The sequence below is a fragment of the Pseudonaja textilis genome, chromosome Z (assembly GCF_049901715.1).
Source record: "Pseudonaja textilis isolate UNSWEBS1 chromosome Z, rPseTex1.2, whole genome shotgun sequence".
Classification (NCBI taxonomy): domain Eukaryota; kingdom Metazoa; phylum Chordata; class Lepidosauria; order Squamata; family Elapidae; genus Pseudonaja; species Pseudonaja textilis.
Window position 1 is genome coordinate 77,510,687 of NC_142008.1, and position 17,367 is coordinate 77,528,053.

Consider the following 17,367-nt stretch of genomic DNA (forward strand, 5'->3'; position numbering starts at 1 on the left):
TTGTCTTGTTGGTAAAGCTTCACCTGCTTTAGGCAGGCTTATAAAGTCTGCCAGTGGTGATCCTCGCTTGGAAATGCTTAAGGAGAATTAGGAGCTTGAGATAGTTGATATTCTCATCTCTGCTGCAGGTAAAGCTGTCAGAAAGACTTTTGGGAAGGTATGCAATGTCTTCTCTCAGCCTCTCTGGCATTAATGAGAGATGTTGCTCTCCTGCTCAGGGGAGGCAAAGCCTCTCATTTTGTACACATCATCCGCTGCTGGTGGGTACACACTTATGGGCGGCATGGCAGGTCCATGCTGGGTGTGGAAGTTCTGCTGCTAGCTCAGTTTTTATGAGCCATGGGTTTTTTATTTTTTTATTTGCTACAGGGAGCTACCGAAATGGGAAGTGCGCCTCTGCCTGCATAACTAGGGGGAGACTTTCCGCCCCACAAAAAACAATGGCTCGAAAGCAGTTCCTCAGCTACCCCCTCCAATTCCCCTGCTGCCTTCCCCAAACACACCCCCCCTGCATTGCAAACATGGTGTACTATTTGACTGGAAATGCCTAGAATGCAATAAAGCCTACCCACTCACCTCCCGCTGACAGGCTGGCTAATGGTGTGAGATGAGAGGTAGAGAAACAGGAGGGGAGTCAAGCAGATAGTAACCCTCCAAAAGAAGTGGGCTGAGGGAAAGTACATGTGCTATGGCATGCTGCAGATGTCCCTCGCTCGACCCTTTGCCTTGCTTCCCTCCTCCCACTGTCTCCTCAGTGTTTGGTTAGTCACTCTCGCTCTCGCTCTCCAGTCTAGCTTGACGCAGGTGGCAGTTCATGTTTGCCCCTTGCAAGCCCACTGTTGGTGAAGTGGGGTGCTGTGAGGGCTGTCTTTTTGCCTAGGATTGTCCAGCTGTCGGGTGGAAAATGGCCTCCTCCCCAGGCCTCCATCCATATTCTTCCCGACAGCTGGACAAACCTAGGCAAAAAGACAGGCCTCTCTGCTTTTCTCATCTCCATGGGTTCAGACGGATATTCAAGAGACTGGAGCAGGAAAAAGCCAGCAAGTAGGGTGGGTGTGACATGTGCTTTAACTACATCTTCAAAAGCAACTTGCCAAGAGTCTGCCGATGCTCACTCATCCGGCTGTCATTTCCATGTTGTAAATGAATAGGCCATTGCTAAGGCACCAGGGCCTTACTGCTGCCATCCACCTGCTGAGGCTACAAGCTCCTGCTTCCAGAGCAGTTCTCTGGCCAGCAGTCGCTATCACTGCAGTTCCTGAAGGTCGCCATGGCGTCACTTCAATTGCTTCCCTGTGCTGGGAGAGCAAGGTGGCCACCCAGGAAGGCCTTGCTTTCCACAGTGTCATAAGAGGCTGCCTGGCTGGAGAGGAAGAGCACAAGGCCTCTCTGGGCTCACCCAGTGCCACAGCCCACCATGCAGGCTGATAGCCGATGACCCAAGTGGGAGATTGAACAGATTCCACACCAACTTAATCAGTGGTGGGATTCAAATAATTTAACAACTGGTTCTCTGCCCTAATGACTGCTGTGTAGGCATGACTAGGTGAGCATGGCCAAGTTGATGTCACTCAATTGAGGGGCACTCGCCTGGCCTCCCCTCGCCCCTCCCCTCCCAGCTGCTCCTTGCCTCGTCTTGCATGTTATGGTGACAGAGGAAGCATTTTCAAAGTGATCTTCTCTTCAATACTAGCCAATAAGATGAGATTTTGCTATCAGAAGACCTGATGTACATTTCCAAGTATTGTTTATCACCATTCTCTTGGTAAGACTGAATGGAGAGATTGATAAATAATAACAAAGTTGGAAGGGACCTTGGAGGTTTTCTAATCCAAGCCCTGCTCAAGCATGAGATCCTATACCAGTGGTGGCTAACCTTTTTGGGCTCCTGTGCCAAAATTGCGAGTGCGCCAGCACGCCCATACTCTTGTGCAGGCACCCAGAATGCAATGTGCGCCTCCTCCCCACACCCCCTTCCATTGCACATGCAATCCCCACCCCCACCCCCTTACCTGCACTGCGCAGATGAATTATAGGCCCATTTCATCACTTCCGGTATTACAGGAAGTGATGCAACGGACCTATAATTCGGCCTGAGAAGCCTTGCAGAGGCTTTTTCCAAGCCTCTGGGAGGCAGAAAAAGGCCTCAAACCAACTGGAAAAAAAATCAGCTATGAGGCGCGGGCATGCGCAGTGAGGTAAGTTTGCCTGTGGTTCACATGCCAGCACAAATGGCTCTGTATGCCACTTGTGGCATGCGTGCCATAGGTTCACCATCACAGCCCTATACCCTATACTATTATGGACAAATTTCTTCTTAAAAACCTCCAGTGATGGTGTACCCCATCTTCTGAAGACATCCCATTCCTGGGATTAATTGTTCTCACTGTTAGGAAATTTCTTATTTCTAGGTTGGATCTGTTTGATAAGTTTCCATCTCACAGATCTTCTCACAGTTACTTCCAGTTGAGCTAGGCAACACCTATTCTATACTTGGGTATTTGGTTTTTTTCTTGCCTAAGAGTAAAATCTTACTTTACTCTCCATTAAATTGCATTTTTGGTGAGAAATGATGTACTACAGTGGCATTTAGATTACAATGATTTTTGCAAAATGTACTAAAGCTTGAAGAATATATCTCTGCTTATATTGATAAAGATTATTATTTTTGAACATTAAAGTATATAGCCAAGCAAATATTTCCAACCCATTGTAAATAAAAACACATTTGGAGCCGCCCAGGAAAATGCAAAAACACATTTTCACAGTGGCAGCGCGCGCTTAACTGAAGCACATGGGCTAGTGAGGGGTGGCTAGCAGAGGGGCAATGTGGGTGGTGTAGCCTCATGCTCCTTGGTCTCCCCCCACCCCTCCACTGGCAGGTGAGGCCCAGCAGCTCCGGAGAATCTGGGTGGGAGGTGAGATGTGGGCTGTGGGGAAGCTGTGCAGTGACAGTTCAGCCCTGGCTCACCGCATCTAGCCTCACTTTCGTTGCCAGCAGTTTAGACATTAATAGCTGTGTGTTGCGTTATTTTGAGGGGACAGCACATTTACACTGTTATACAAGCTGTATACTCATTACTTTATATTATAGCCACGTGTCACTTCTTCTGTGTTGTCACAGATATACTTAAATATTTACAAAATGTGAGATCTATTCACTTCTGTGATATTCTGTATGATGTTAAAATGATATAACATAATATGATATAATAAATATAATACAATATAAATCTAAATATAATTATAAGCTTACCAAAAAGCAACAGGAATAGGGTCCCCCAAACAACAATTTTCTGAGTATAGCTCCCACTAAAAACAACAGAAAACAACAAGAAAAATCAAGAATTAATCTCACAATTATTTAGTCTCAAGTTCTTAAAATACCATTCTGATATTCACCTTAATCTTCTGTTTACTTAATTGGTTCTATAGGATACAGTTTCCAGAATAAAAAGATCCAAGAAACTGCTACATGTAGTCCTCAACCTACAACCACAACTAACCGCAAAATTTCCATTGCTAATGAGATGTTGTTAAGTGAATTTTGTCCCATTTTACAATCCTTTTTGCTACAGTTGTTAAATGAATCACTGCAGTTGTAAGTTAGTAATACAGTGGTTCAGTGAATCTTGTGTCCCCATTGACTTTGCTTGTCAGAATCTTGCAAAAGGTTATCATATGATCACAGGACACTGCAACCAATATAAATATGAGCCAGTTGTCAAGCATCCAAATTTTGATCATGTGATCAGGAGGATGCTGCAATGGTTGCATGAAAATTTATCATAAGTAACTTTTTTCAGTGCCATTATAACTTGGCACTGTTGACAGTGGTCACTAAACAAATTGTTTCAAGTTGAGGACTACCTGTACATAAACAGGTGGCTGCAACTATCACTGATATCTGTGAAAAAATCTATTGCTCTGCCTTTCAGCATCACAGGAAAACTGTTAGAAAGAAAATCAAAAGTCCCCATTATCTATTGCATGTGATCTTGTATTCATTTTAAACGAGAAGCAGTTCAATTACTTAAATGTTATAACTCATCCACATTCTCTGAATAAATTTTGGTAAAGAGACTCTGGTAATCGTAATGCATTTGGAAAGAATCTTTGCTTACTTGCAGCTGCCCAAAGCTGACAAGTTTTAGGTTTTATTACAAAATTAAATTTTACTTTAGCTGAATGTTTAAATCAGAAATAAACTTTTATAATAAGGATTACTATACCTGAGTAAAAATATGTTTACTGTTTTCTAGTGATTATCTAGATTTCTTTATGACCTGCATCTGATAGCTTTATTTTAAAAATCTGGCTCTATGTGTTCATGAAGATGTGTGCCACCAATATAACATCTTTGCACCAATTGCTAATTAAGATAAAAAGGAATTATGAATTCTTTAGAGCACTATTTCCCAATTGTGGAAACTTCCTGAATTTCAGCTCCCAAAGGTCTCTCCAAGAGCAAAGTGTCAGGATTCCAAGTAACACCTCCAACCACGTATGACTCCAAGGCCAGCAATTCGTCAAAGTTTCATTTTATTAGAGATGCCATATTGGCACATCTGGGGAAACCCGAATCTCAAAGTCCTCAGGTTTTCCTCATCCAAAGGAAAATCCAAGTCCCTTCCCCTGTACCTACCTGTCCATCACATGGTCCAATCAATCCACCAACCCAACTGGAGATGTTCCCCAGTCATGCCTCTCCAAGTGCAGGCTGAACATCCTTGACTCCCAGAAAAAAGAATATTATGACTATATATCTCCACCAACTCCATTCAACCCCCCTCCTGTTTTTCCACACTAACTGTGTCAGCCCTGAAGATCCAAAGAAAAAGATGGCCTCCAGGGCTGACACAAAGTTCTTGTGCAAAGCAACAAATACAGGTATTCAGGCTTATTGGGCTTTCTTCGTAGTGGAAAACTATGTAACTCTACTGATATTTTAAAAGGCCCAATTGGTACCTTTTTGGTTTTTACATTCCAAAGTATAATTTTAAAACAGCATAAAAATTGTTATGTTAAAAGCAAAGCTCAGCCTCCATAATCCATTTCCCTTGAATTCCACACAGATGTTTACAGCTATTCTTACTTTAAAAAAAAAAAGTGGCAGTGGCCCAATGCTTTCTTTGTATATGTGTACTTCCATACTTTCTTGTACTTATGTATTTCAGAAAGATCTGAAGAACATCAATCTTAAATGGAATGCTGCAGAGACTGTAGCTGCGGATCAAAAACTATGAAGTACACTTGCAGCCCAATGTGCTTAGCACAGGACGTGATAATAATAATACGCATTTCCTGCCTTAGCAGTCATTTCTTTGAATATTCATGATTCACAAATTGTTCATTGGAGCCAGCTGGACCAGAAATGTTCAGTACTTATGTACTAGGGTAGCTATCTAGCATAAGTTTTGGCATGCTTGAAAGCACAATGGTGACCACTAATGAAAACTTTCCTCTAATATAAAAAAGCAAATCCCAATTGCTGTCCATACAGATCTCTCCTTACTACTAGGTGATACCAATCCATTCATCCTTAATTGTGAAAAAAACTGTGACTATTCACTTATAGTGATAACGTTAACTGCTTAGTCTTATTTGCTTAGAAAATGATAATATATGTTTCAAAGAAACTCTAAGAAACTCTTTCCTTTCAAAAATCAAATAGCATGGAATATAAATAAATATCCTTAAATTATATTCAGATTTATTCTAGATAGCATTTTTATTAATATTCAAAGAAAATGCAAATTAGTTCTGAAATTACTACTGATGTGATTTTTGGATTTCCAATAGTAGAGGTGAAAATAGGACTTGAAAAATAAGTTTGCAAACAAATGCATATTTAAAAAAATTAAAACTACTGGATAGTCATAATTTATTCTTCAAAAAGATTCTTGATCCACTTTACCTTGATATAAAGGAGAAGAATTTTTTCGCTAAGCAGAATGGAGTTATTAGGCTTAGAACTATCAAATTATAGATGAGTCTGAGCATACTTCCTGGAAAAATACATAGAAGGATACAATCAAACAATACTATATATGATTAGAATAACCTCAAAATACATGAAAGTTCTACGTGGTTAATTTTTTCCTGAATTATTTAGTCAGACTTATTTAGTGTACAAAGTTTCTTTGCTAGAGCACAATAACTTAAGTTTTGAAGGAAAACTAATTTTACTTATTTGTTTAGAACAAATTTTGGATGCCCATGTTAAGCAGCACTGGACAGCTTACAAGCAATACACAATAGAAAATCAGCATGATAAAACTCCTACAAACAAATAAAAAATATAATTAAAAATAGTAGTAAAACAATAACTAAGGGACCACATAACTAGCTCACAACATTATAACACATATTCAGCTTGTCTAAGTTCTTTAGACAAGCGGAGGAGATTGTGCTTCCCCAGAGAGATCCAGTGTTCAATCTGCACTCAATCACTCAAGTCCCTGTCATCTCATGCGTGGACTACTGTAATTCATTTTACATGGGCTACCCTTGAAAAGAATCCAGAAGTTCACTTGGTGCAGAACACAACTGCACTGGCTGCCAGCGTGCTTCCAGGTCCAATTCAACGTGTGGGTTATTACCTTTAAAGCCTTCATAGCATAGGTCCAGCCTCTTTGAGAAATTGGCTGAGACTGATGGGATTACCCTCCCACATGTGTTGGCAGAAGGGGCATGCAACAGACCTTGTCAGCTGAGGAATTTCAGCTAAAGAAATGCCTTAATTGCCATGGCTCCTCCATCTTGTCTCAAGATCAGATCCAATCCCACTCTTTTCACCTTCCAAAAGGCCTTGAAGACATGGTTATGCCAACTAGCTTGGGGTCCTAATGGGTGTATGGCACTTTGGAGGTGGCTAATAGAATAAAGAACATCTCACTTCCTGTGTGCACTTTGCTCCTTCTATCTCCATCTTTCTTAGTTTTATTTTAATTGATTCTTTAAATTAAAGACATTTATTTATTGTTTGATTTTTTAAATTCTGCATTGATTCAATACCTATGAACCACCTAGAGTCACTTTGGGCAAAATGGGTGGCATACTATTTTGATAAATAAACAATCAACAAACAAACATGGCTTTAACTGCATAACAAACTATTTCATTAACATATAATAAAACTCAGCAGTGTTTATTAGATAGTTTACAGAATTCAAAAAATAAGGCAATATAGAAGCAATCACAAGCAGTTTCCTGTCAGTGATTCAACACAATAATCTATTGAACAGAACTTGCTATATGAAAATGCTCCATGAAAGACATGTGGCCCACATATTAACCATAGGCCACATGTGATCACTGTTGATATTAGGAGATGGACAAATATCTCATAAGCATTAAAGTTAAATTTACTCTGGCATGTAGAGGCCAATACAGTACTCATATAATACAACATCAACAATAAAATCATCCAAATGCCAGAAGAAAACCAACAAAAGACAATCAATCTGCCACTCTCATTATCCTAATATACATCAATGCTGTGACAGAGAAATATGCTTCCTAGTTCTTATTAAGTGATGTTACTTATGGATGAGATTTAGAGCATGCTAACTTGGCCCAGTTTTTTGGAAGGGCAAGCACAAAAGTCATTCTTGACCTTTCCCACAGAATATTTCAAATTCTAGCATAAATACAGATGTTAATTAAATTGGCTTAGTAATTTTGTTTTTTTCTTTTGTATTTTTTATTGATAAGCAAAACTTTTTTGTCAAAGTTAATTCAACCTTTGTTTCGGTTCATAAATCTACCACTTGTAGTAGATTCATCAATTTCAAAAAATTAGTTCCATTATTTTCAGTGAAACCAATCTTAAGAAAAAAGGCTGGATCCAAATTATAAGAACTTACTTTTGGCTGGGCATGGAAATTGTGCATTTTTTCGATTATGACTGAAGAGAGGATGGCTGTCCATACAGCTGCAAGATAATTTTTGTCCTTGACGTAAACTATGGAATGAATGAAACTTTATATTGCAAAAGAATACAAAAGCATAAGGTTTTCCGGATTAATCAGACTGAAAAAAATATACTTAATTCAGCATTTGGGGGGGAAGAACATATATAACTTATGAAGCATCTAAGATTACATAAAGATTATGATCGGTTATTGCTTGTCTTTAGTCTCTACCTTTCAAAAATACTGCTTTTGTACATGAGAGCTGTAACAAACCCAGTATACATCAAAGAACACGTAATTAAATGAATATACACAGATACTTCCTGTTGAAAGTCTATATCAGTGATGTCAAACTGGATTTCTTCAAGGGTTGGACCAGCATCTGAGTTTTCTTCCACGGACCAGCTTGTGGGGGGAGAGACGGGACGGACGCCTCCTGCACCACCCTGCCATCCAAAACTGGGTGCGGGTTAGGGTTGGGCTCTGCCCCTAGTGCAGCCCATTTGGCCAGCAAAGTGCTGTAGGAGGCTGTCCTAGCTAAAAATGCTGCCTTTGGTCCGATCTAACTATAGTATATAAAATCATACATTGCAATGTCCTACCTGTCAATGAATACTTCAGCTTCAACCATAACAATACAAGAGCAGACAATAGATACAAACTCGAGGTTAATCACACCAAACTTGATTGCAGGAAATACGACTTCAGCAACAGAGTGGTCAATGTCTGGAATACTCTACCTGACTCTGTGGTTTCTTCCCCAAACCCCCAAAACTTTAACCTTAGACTGTCTACTATTGACCTCACCCCCTTTTCTTATAGGTATCCATGTATTCATAACTATGTTTTTACTTATACCTATTATTTTGTAAGCAATTGACAAAAATAAATAAATAAAAAATAAATAAAAAATGCAGTGTGCGGGGGCCATGTGCAGGCCCCCCCATGCCCCATTTTGGCTGCCAGAGGCACCACGGGTCAGTCCTTTGCTACTTCCAGGCTGGCACTGTGGGTCAGATGTAAGTCTTCAGTTTGACACCCCTGGTTTATATTGTCAGATATTTAGAGTTTCCTGCATCCATATTCAGTCTCATGCCTGATTTCTATGTAGACTGAAATCAGAATATATATGATTAAATGACCCAATTACCTGATTCTTCAGTTTGATTTTTTTTCATCAAACAATTGTTTTACCTCCTTAGCAATATATTGTTTAAATGAAATCTTTACTTCTTTTCTTTTTTGCAATATCTGATAAAAATTAAGGTCTTTCCTATGCTGTGAAGATTTAAGATTTAAAGAAATTACTCTCCCAAAGTATACTTAAGAGATTCCTTCATTAAAGTAATTAATTAAATCCTATTATAAATTGTTTTAGAGGAAATTATTACTAATGTTTCTCTACAATAACTAGCTTTCATATAGAATCACTAGATACTTTAATAACTTTCAATACCATCAGCAACAGTACATTTTTGGATTATCTGAAATACTGATTCTGATTTTGAGCCAATCTCTCAATAGCCTTGCCAGCAGACTGCATTCCAACACTGAGTAACTATATCAGGAATCCTCAAATTCATTGTCATATCAAGCCCTTAATTTTGGTCCTGTTCTTGTTCTTTGAGGAATTTGCATGCTTCGGAGTTCTGCTTTCTATAGGTGAATTACTTGGAACGCTGACACTGGCCTCATGACCATGGAAATGACCATTGATGGGAAGGCAACAGTGGTCCATAACATCATGCTGGCCACATGACCATGGACAGCATTGGCTCAATGGCTTTGAAATGGAGATGAGCATCTCTCCCTTAGCAATGACTAGCTGAGTAAAATTCACAGGGCCTCCTTAGGTACAGTATAGATTTAAAGTTCCCTATATGTAACAGATAATCATACAGTCATTTTCTATTTTAACTTCTATTTGTGGCATATCACTGTAGCTAGTTTCACACATATTACTAAGACATAAGTCAAAACAATTAATACTATTTATTGTTTGTTGAGAAGTATTTCTGGATTCGTCTTTTTATTGGGTGTCAGAGATGAAGCTTCAGGCAGATGTAGTCTGTACACTAGCTTATTGAAAACTACATTCACAAGGTACTGATTGATATCACTATTCAGGGGTTCAAGTTTCATCCAAAATCTTAAGAGACCTTTCAATTTCTTCTGTACATTTTTATAGAAAATTATTCTTACCATATTGTTATATAAGACGTTCCATTTAATTTGTTTAAAACAACCAGCATCTATACATATCTATTGAATTACAGTATATTGGTGTAAATTCTTGAATGAGCGCACGTTTCAGCACACTGAATTTAACAAAGCAGATGTTGCAATATTCATTTCAAAATTAATTTAGAAAACTGATTACATAAAAAAAAATTGGAAGGTACTTTGAAGATCTCGCAGTCCAACCCCCTAATCAAGCAAGAGGCCTTATACCATTCTCGACAGATGGTTGTCCAATCTATTGTTAAAATCTCTAGTAATGGAGCACCCACAACTTTTGGAGACAAGCCATTTCACTGATTAATTGTTTTGTCAGGAAATTTTTCCTTAGTTCAAGGTTGGATTTCTCCTTGATAGGTTTCTATCCGTTACTTCCTGTCTTAGCCTTAGTTGCTTTAGGGAATAGGTTGAGCCCCTCTTCTGTTATAGCCCCTCAGATAGTTTTAGTTGGTATATATTTAAATTGCTGTTTTCATTAGGATGAATAACCATGGTGTGTAAGGAGAAAACCATTAGTCAGAAAATTAAATTACCAAATAGAGATTTGGGTAGTACATGTATGTAACAAACTAAGGTGAATACGGATTTTTAAAATCATTTTGTTTGGCATGCTATCCTAAGAGTTTCGAAAAATAAAACTCTCACTTAAAATGCTTCTTTGGTTATCATTCCAAAAAGCTTTCTTTAGAAAAACAATGATAATAAGACCAATCTGATAGACTTGTAATGAAATAATATATTTTTGTTCAAGATGAACCTAGATTAAGAGGAAAGAAGGAAACAAAAGGGTATGTTCATCTATCTACAATTAAAAGAAATATTTAATTTATGTAAGAAAAATCATGGTTTTGAATTTGCATCACGTGAATTTGAAATTGCACAAGGATAAATTTTCTGAAAGTCAATACAATTAATGAAGGGAATAGCATGCCTTCTGGAGGTATGGGTGCTCTGTCACTAGAGATTCTCAAAAATAGACCGAACAACTTTGAATGTGATAGCATAAGTCTCCTTTGTTGAGCAGGGGGTGGGATTAGAAGACCCCTGAAGTCCCTTCCAGCTCTATGATTCTATATTATTACAAAGGTTTATAAAATGTTGAAACTGAGTATGTTAAAGACTGAAATGGGCAAAGAATTATAATAATATGATTGAACAATGGGAAAATATGTGGACAAATGGGCTGAAGTTTACATTGGGATTTAATCTGAAATAAATTGCTATCAAAAAAGTTATCATTGGTATTCAATGCCCGCAAAATTCTTAAAGATGTATAATGGAATTTCAAATATATTCTGGTGATGCAACTGTAAATACTACTTTTTATCATCAATAGTGGACTGCATCGAAACAAAGAAATATTAGGACGTGATTTTATTTTAATTCAGAAGCTTCTTAAAATAAATATGAAACAGAAACCAGCAGTTTTCATTTTGGTTTAATGAATAACTTGACAGTGGTGAGAATCTTACATGCAAAAAAGATAGAATACATTAATCCACACATTAGAATAGTGATGGCGAACCTATGGCACATGTGCCAAAAGTGGCACTCAGAGCCATCTCTCTAGACATGCCAGCCATCGCCCATTACTCTTCTGGGTTTCGACATGCTGGCCAGCTGGACTTCACATGTGCATACACACCAAAAACCAGAAGAGCAGCCACCCAATGCGCATGTACATGCTGGGAAGATGATCTTCTGGTTCCCAGAGCATGCATGCGCACCAACCACCTGATCTTTTGGCTTCTGGAGCACATCTGGCATGAAGACTCTCTGGCTGGTGCACATGCATGCCAGAAACTAGAAGATCATCTTCCCAGCAGAGCTGCCAGCCAGGCACTCTGGACTGTGGACACACGTCAGTGCTGCTGGCTGGTGGGCTGGGGCCATGGAAGAAGTCCGCTTGGGCGGGGAGGAAGGAAAGCCCCAGCCCACCCGTTCTGGCCAGCAGCTCTGTTCCCCTTGCTCTTCAGGGTTCTGGCGCACTGGCCATCTCAGACATGGGGCAACTGACCACCCAGACAGCAAACGCTGCCCTGCCCGCTGCTCCTGCCACCACTGGGGGCAAGAGGGTGATGGTAGTTCACACACACACAGCCCCACCTCCCCAAAAGAGCAGCACCAGCAGGCACAGGGAGAAAGACAGGAGAGAGAACCGCCATGCTGGGGCTGATGGGCAGGCAGTGGTGCACACGTGCAGCCCTGTCTCCCCAAAAGAGCAGCAGCAGCAAGCACAGGGTGAGAGACAGGAGCAAGAAGCACTGCCACCCTTTCACCCCAGCAGCAGTAGGAGCAGCAGGCAGGGCAGCCTTTGCTGGCTGGGAGGTCAACTGCCCCACTCGCTGGTTCTGCTGCTGCCAAGGGCGAAATGGCGGCAGAGGTTCTTGCTCTTGTCTCGCACCCTGTTGTGGCTGCCATTGCTGCTCTTCTGGGGAGGCAGGACTGTGCAGGAGCTGACTCCACATGGGAGAAAAGTCTGTCTGGCACTAGGGTAAGAGGTGCACTGGCCAGGAAGCAATCACACTCCCTTGGCAGAAGTAAGGGGAGGTTCCGCTGGCTTGTTCTCAGTGGTGGCCTGGAGAGGGGCGCTTCATTCCAGCCCACATGCTGGCTCCCCAACCCAAGGCATTCCCTGCCCACCTTTCTTTCCCTGTGGCTGTGGAACTGGGTCATCGGTGGGGATGTCCCACCCTCCCAATTAGGACCAGGGGGTGGGGCAGGGAAGAACGAGGACCCCCTCAAAAGGCCAGATGGAGCCGGCGCATGTGCAATGGCCAGCTGGCCTTTGTGCGTGCATGTGCACCAGAAACCAGAAGACCAGGCGCACCAGAAACCAGAAGGTCACCTGTTCTTTTGGTTTCTGGAATGCAGGTGCGCATATGCTCGCGCTCCCCTTTTGGCACTCAGTGCTGAAAAGATTTGCCAACACTGCACTAGGAGAATGGATGGCAAAGGATATGGAGTTGTAGCTGTAACATTTTTTGTAGTCTACTATGTTGAGGTAATTCCCCGTTAGGAGAATGAGCGCATATAGGGAGATGTATTTGAGAGAAGTGTTTGAATAATACACACACAGCACACAGATATACTGTACAGTAAATGTAGGTTTTACTTCCCATAAAGGTTTAAGCAAAGTTCAAACAAGCAGTCCAAAGTCATTCACAAGTTAAATCAGTCAGTTTTCAGTCCAGGAATAATCCAATAACAAAGTCCAGCGTCAAAAACAGTTCAGTAACAGACTTACATCAAATCCAAGAATATCAGTCAATTTAGAAGGAACGGCAAAACTCTCCAACAGAAGGAAACAGACACTCACTGAAACTTCCTCTCTTCTGAGACTAAGACTAAACAACCCAGATTTCTTGCTCCATCTTATGGCCGTTTGAGAAACCACACCCAATTACAATTTTTGCATTCTTAAAGATACAGTATTACAATCTATCCTGGTTTATATATTTCCAACCCAATTAGCTGTTAGGTGACTTATATTCCTAACATTCTACACTGAAAAAAGTCAGAAGTCACTACTTTATTCTTTTGATTTCACTTTAACTTTCTCAATTTTTATTTTATCTTATAAATTTTAATAAAAATGCAATAAAATTTGCCTTTTTTTCGTTCTCGGAATCACTATTTACTAAATTATGAAGAAAATGCAACTTCACTGAATTTTCTCAGTCTTTCTTTATGAAGTCATATAGCATATTTGGGACAGGAGAGAATATTTCATCCTATCTATTTAACAGAACATCAGTTTTAAAATGAACTTAAAATAAAGCATACCTCTCTAAAACTTGTGTGTCAGTATCTAGACTGGCATTGCTACAGCTTGCTTCGTTAGAATCTTGTATTGAACAAACACCCGTTGAAGTTTTTTTCTTTCCATCCATAGTTTGATTTGATTAATACTTGATTCTGAAATAATATAAATTAAGATTTAAAAGAAAACTTAATATGAATTGTAACATTAATACATAATAAACTAAAACAGCATGCTTTTTATATGGGGAAACATCCCAAATCCATAGCTAGGATATAAAAGTCAATCATGTGCATTATTAAAAACAAAACTCTACATTAAAACATGTCAAATATTAGATACCTAGAATTTAAATTTTGCAATACCTGCTTTTCTACAGTAAAATATATAAAAGTATAGTTACTCTGCTTGGAAATTCTTTCTGGATCTTGTACTAAGATTTCAGTTAATGAAGCATGTATAAATATTTAAAAGAATTATAAAGTATTTAAAAGAATGGACTAACACAGTTATGCAGTCCATCTCTAACTTTTACAATAGTACACTAATATTTTCATCCAATTTTCACTATTTTTAAACAAGTTATTGAATTGATGAGTCAACAAATAATACACTAAAAATATTGTTATAATTTTATCCTGCTTCCTTCTCTCAAGTGGCAGGAAGTCCCATAGAGCAACCTTATACAAAGTTTGTTTCTTTGCAAAAATAATGCGGGCTTAAGGGAATTTGATGTTTACTGACAAACATATAATTGGATATGTGGAAGGAGTCATAAAATTTCTATGGCAGAAATATTTTTCTCAGATGCAAATATATTTCACTGAGATTTCAATTTTAACAGGTGCCTTCATTAAAACTGTTAAACAAAATACATATTTATACTATGTAAAGTAAACAAGGATATTCTTAGCGATATTTAATGGAGCGGGGTCACTTTTAAAATAAGTGCTTTATAAAATTTAAATTTCCAAGTTAATATTCACCCAGTTTAATTTTTTATATTATTGTGGAGATGGGTAGTTGTTTTTTAATAATAATAATAATAATAATAATAATAATAATAAGAAGAAGAAGAAGAAGAAGAAGAAGAAGAAGAAGAAGAAGAAGAAGAAGAAGAAGAAGAAGAAGAAGAAGAAGAAGAAGAAGAAGAAGAAGAAGAAGAAGAAGAAGAAGAAGTTGTTAGTATTATTTTTGATTAATATTATTATTGGTTATTATTGTGGAGATGAGTGCTTAATTAAATTAGCCACCTATCTCCACAATCCCCATCTCAGACACACCAACAATAGCCAAGTCTCCTACAACCTATCCTATCCCATTGGGCTCACTACCTCTGGTGATTACAGAGAATGAAATGCAAGGTCTATTTAACAGACAAAAGCCAGAAAAAGCACCAGGACCAGACAAAATAACTCTTTCTTGCTTAAAAGCTTGTGCTAACCAACTGGCCCCCATCTTCACCTGCATCTTTAATAAATCACTAGAGATATCCAACATTCCTTCTTGTTTCAAATGCTCTACTATCATTCCAGTGCCGAAGAAACCCTCCATCAAGGAACTAAATGACTTCAGACTGGTTGCTCTAACATCTGTAGCTATGAAGACCTTTGACAGGCTAGTGCTCGTCCACCTGAAAGCTATCACAGATCTGCTGTTAGACCCCTTGCAATTTGTCTACCAAGCAGTGGTGGGATTCAATTTTTTTATGACCGGTTCTGTGGGTGTAGCTTGGTGGGCATGGCAGGAGAAGGATACTGTAAAATCTCCAGTCAGAGGTGGTATTTACCAGTTTTCCGAACTACTCAAAATTTTCGCCACCAGTTCTCCAGAACTGGTCAGAACCTGCTGAATACCACCTCTGTTACTGAGCAAATAGATCAACAGATGATGCTGTTAATATGACTGCACTACATCCTACAATATCTTGAATCTCCAAAGATCTATGCAAGGTCCTGTTTGTAGACTTCAGCTCAGCATTCAATACCATCATTCCAGATATTCTTCTAACTAAACTAAATCAGCTAGCTGTACCTGAACACACTTCTAAATGGGTCATAAGCTTCCTAACAGACAGGAAGCATCAGGTGAAGCTAGGCAAAATCACATCAGATACCTGTACAATAAGCACAGGAGCCCCCCAGGGCTGTGTGCTGTCTCCGCTTCTCTCTATACACCAATGACTGCATCTCAAAAGATCCCTCTGTTAAAGTACTGAAGTTTGCAGGTGATACGGCAGTGATCAGTCTCATTCGAGACAATAATGAATCTGTGTGCAGACGGGAAGTTGAACAACTAGCCTTTGGGTGCAACCAGAACAATCTTGAACTAATACACTCAAAACCATAGAAATGGTGGTAGATTTTAGGAGAAACCCTCTTATAATACCACCTCTTACAATTCTAGAAAACATAGTATCAACAGTAGAGATCTTCAAGTTTCTAGTTTCTATCATATTTCAAGATTTAAAATGGACACCTATCATCAAAAACATTACCAAAAAAGCACAACAAAGAATGAGCTTTCAACTCAGAGCGGTCAAACTGCCCAAGGAACTGCTGATTCAGTTCTACAGAGGAATTATTGAGTCTGTCATCTGCATCTGTATAATGGTCTGGTTTGGCTCTGCAACCAAAGAAGACAGATACAGACTTCAATGGATAATTAGAACTGCAGGAAAAAAAAACACTACCAATCTGCCTTCCATTGAGGACCTGTATACTGCATGAGTCAAACAGAAGGCTGTGAAAATATCTACAAACCCCTCACATCCTGGACATAAATTGTTTCAACTTCTACCTTCAAATGATTCTATACAGGACTGCACATAGAACAACTAGACACAAGAACAGTTTCCCCCCGAATGCCATGACTCTGCTAAAAAACTAATTCCCACAACACTGTTAAATTATTTACTAAGACTGTATTACTATTATTCTTCTCATCCTTCCTAGTACCTATGTCTTTCCACTTATGACTATAACCATGTTGCTTGTATCTTTACAATTCATATTGTTTTTGTTTCCTAGTATGATTTGATTGCTTATTAGTAACCTATGGCTGCACCAAAGATAAATTCCCTGGGTGTCCAATCACACTTGGCCAATAAAGAATTCTATTCTAATTTCTAATTCTCAGTTCCTAGTGGCTAAGTAGATACAGATATTCAATAAAAGAGAATATTATTATTATTATTATTAACTATGCAGTCCTTGGTACTCTCTGAGCTTGATTTTTTTCTTGCAAATATTTCATTACCCAGTCTAGCTAATATCAGTGCTAATAGGGAGTGGGTTTATTCTCATGTTAATTCTACTGGCTAGCCCTGTCAATATTGGTGTGAGTGGTCTTGCTGGTTCATTGATTGGATTTTTGTTTTATGCTAGCTTGTTTGGGCTTGTTTGGGGTATTTATTTGCTTCCTGATTGTAAAATGTTAATCTTAGTGTTA

General features: G+C 39.0%; 1 protein-coding gene across 1 annotated transcript in view; it reads right to left on the reverse strand.

Annotated features, from left to right (window-relative positions):
* Positions 1-14,074, reverse strand: part of SUN3 (Sad1 and UNC84 domain containing 3) — a 29,270-nt gene extending 15,196 nt beyond the window's left edge. The window contains exons 1-4 of the mRNA XM_026702323.2: positions 13,941-14,074; positions 7,869-7,966; positions 5,918-6,008; positions 3,257-3,312 (exon numbers count right to left, since the gene is read on the reverse strand). Of these exons, the coding sequence (XP_026558108.2) occupies positions 3,257-3,312; positions 5,918-6,008; positions 7,869-7,966; positions 13,941-14,047 (352 nt within the window). The 5' untranslated portion in view covers positions 14,048-14,074. The remainder of the gene's footprint in view (positions 1-3,256; positions 3,313-5,917; positions 6,009-7,868; positions 7,967-13,940) is intronic.
* Between the last annotated feature and the right edge of the window lie 3,293 nt (positions 14,075-17,367).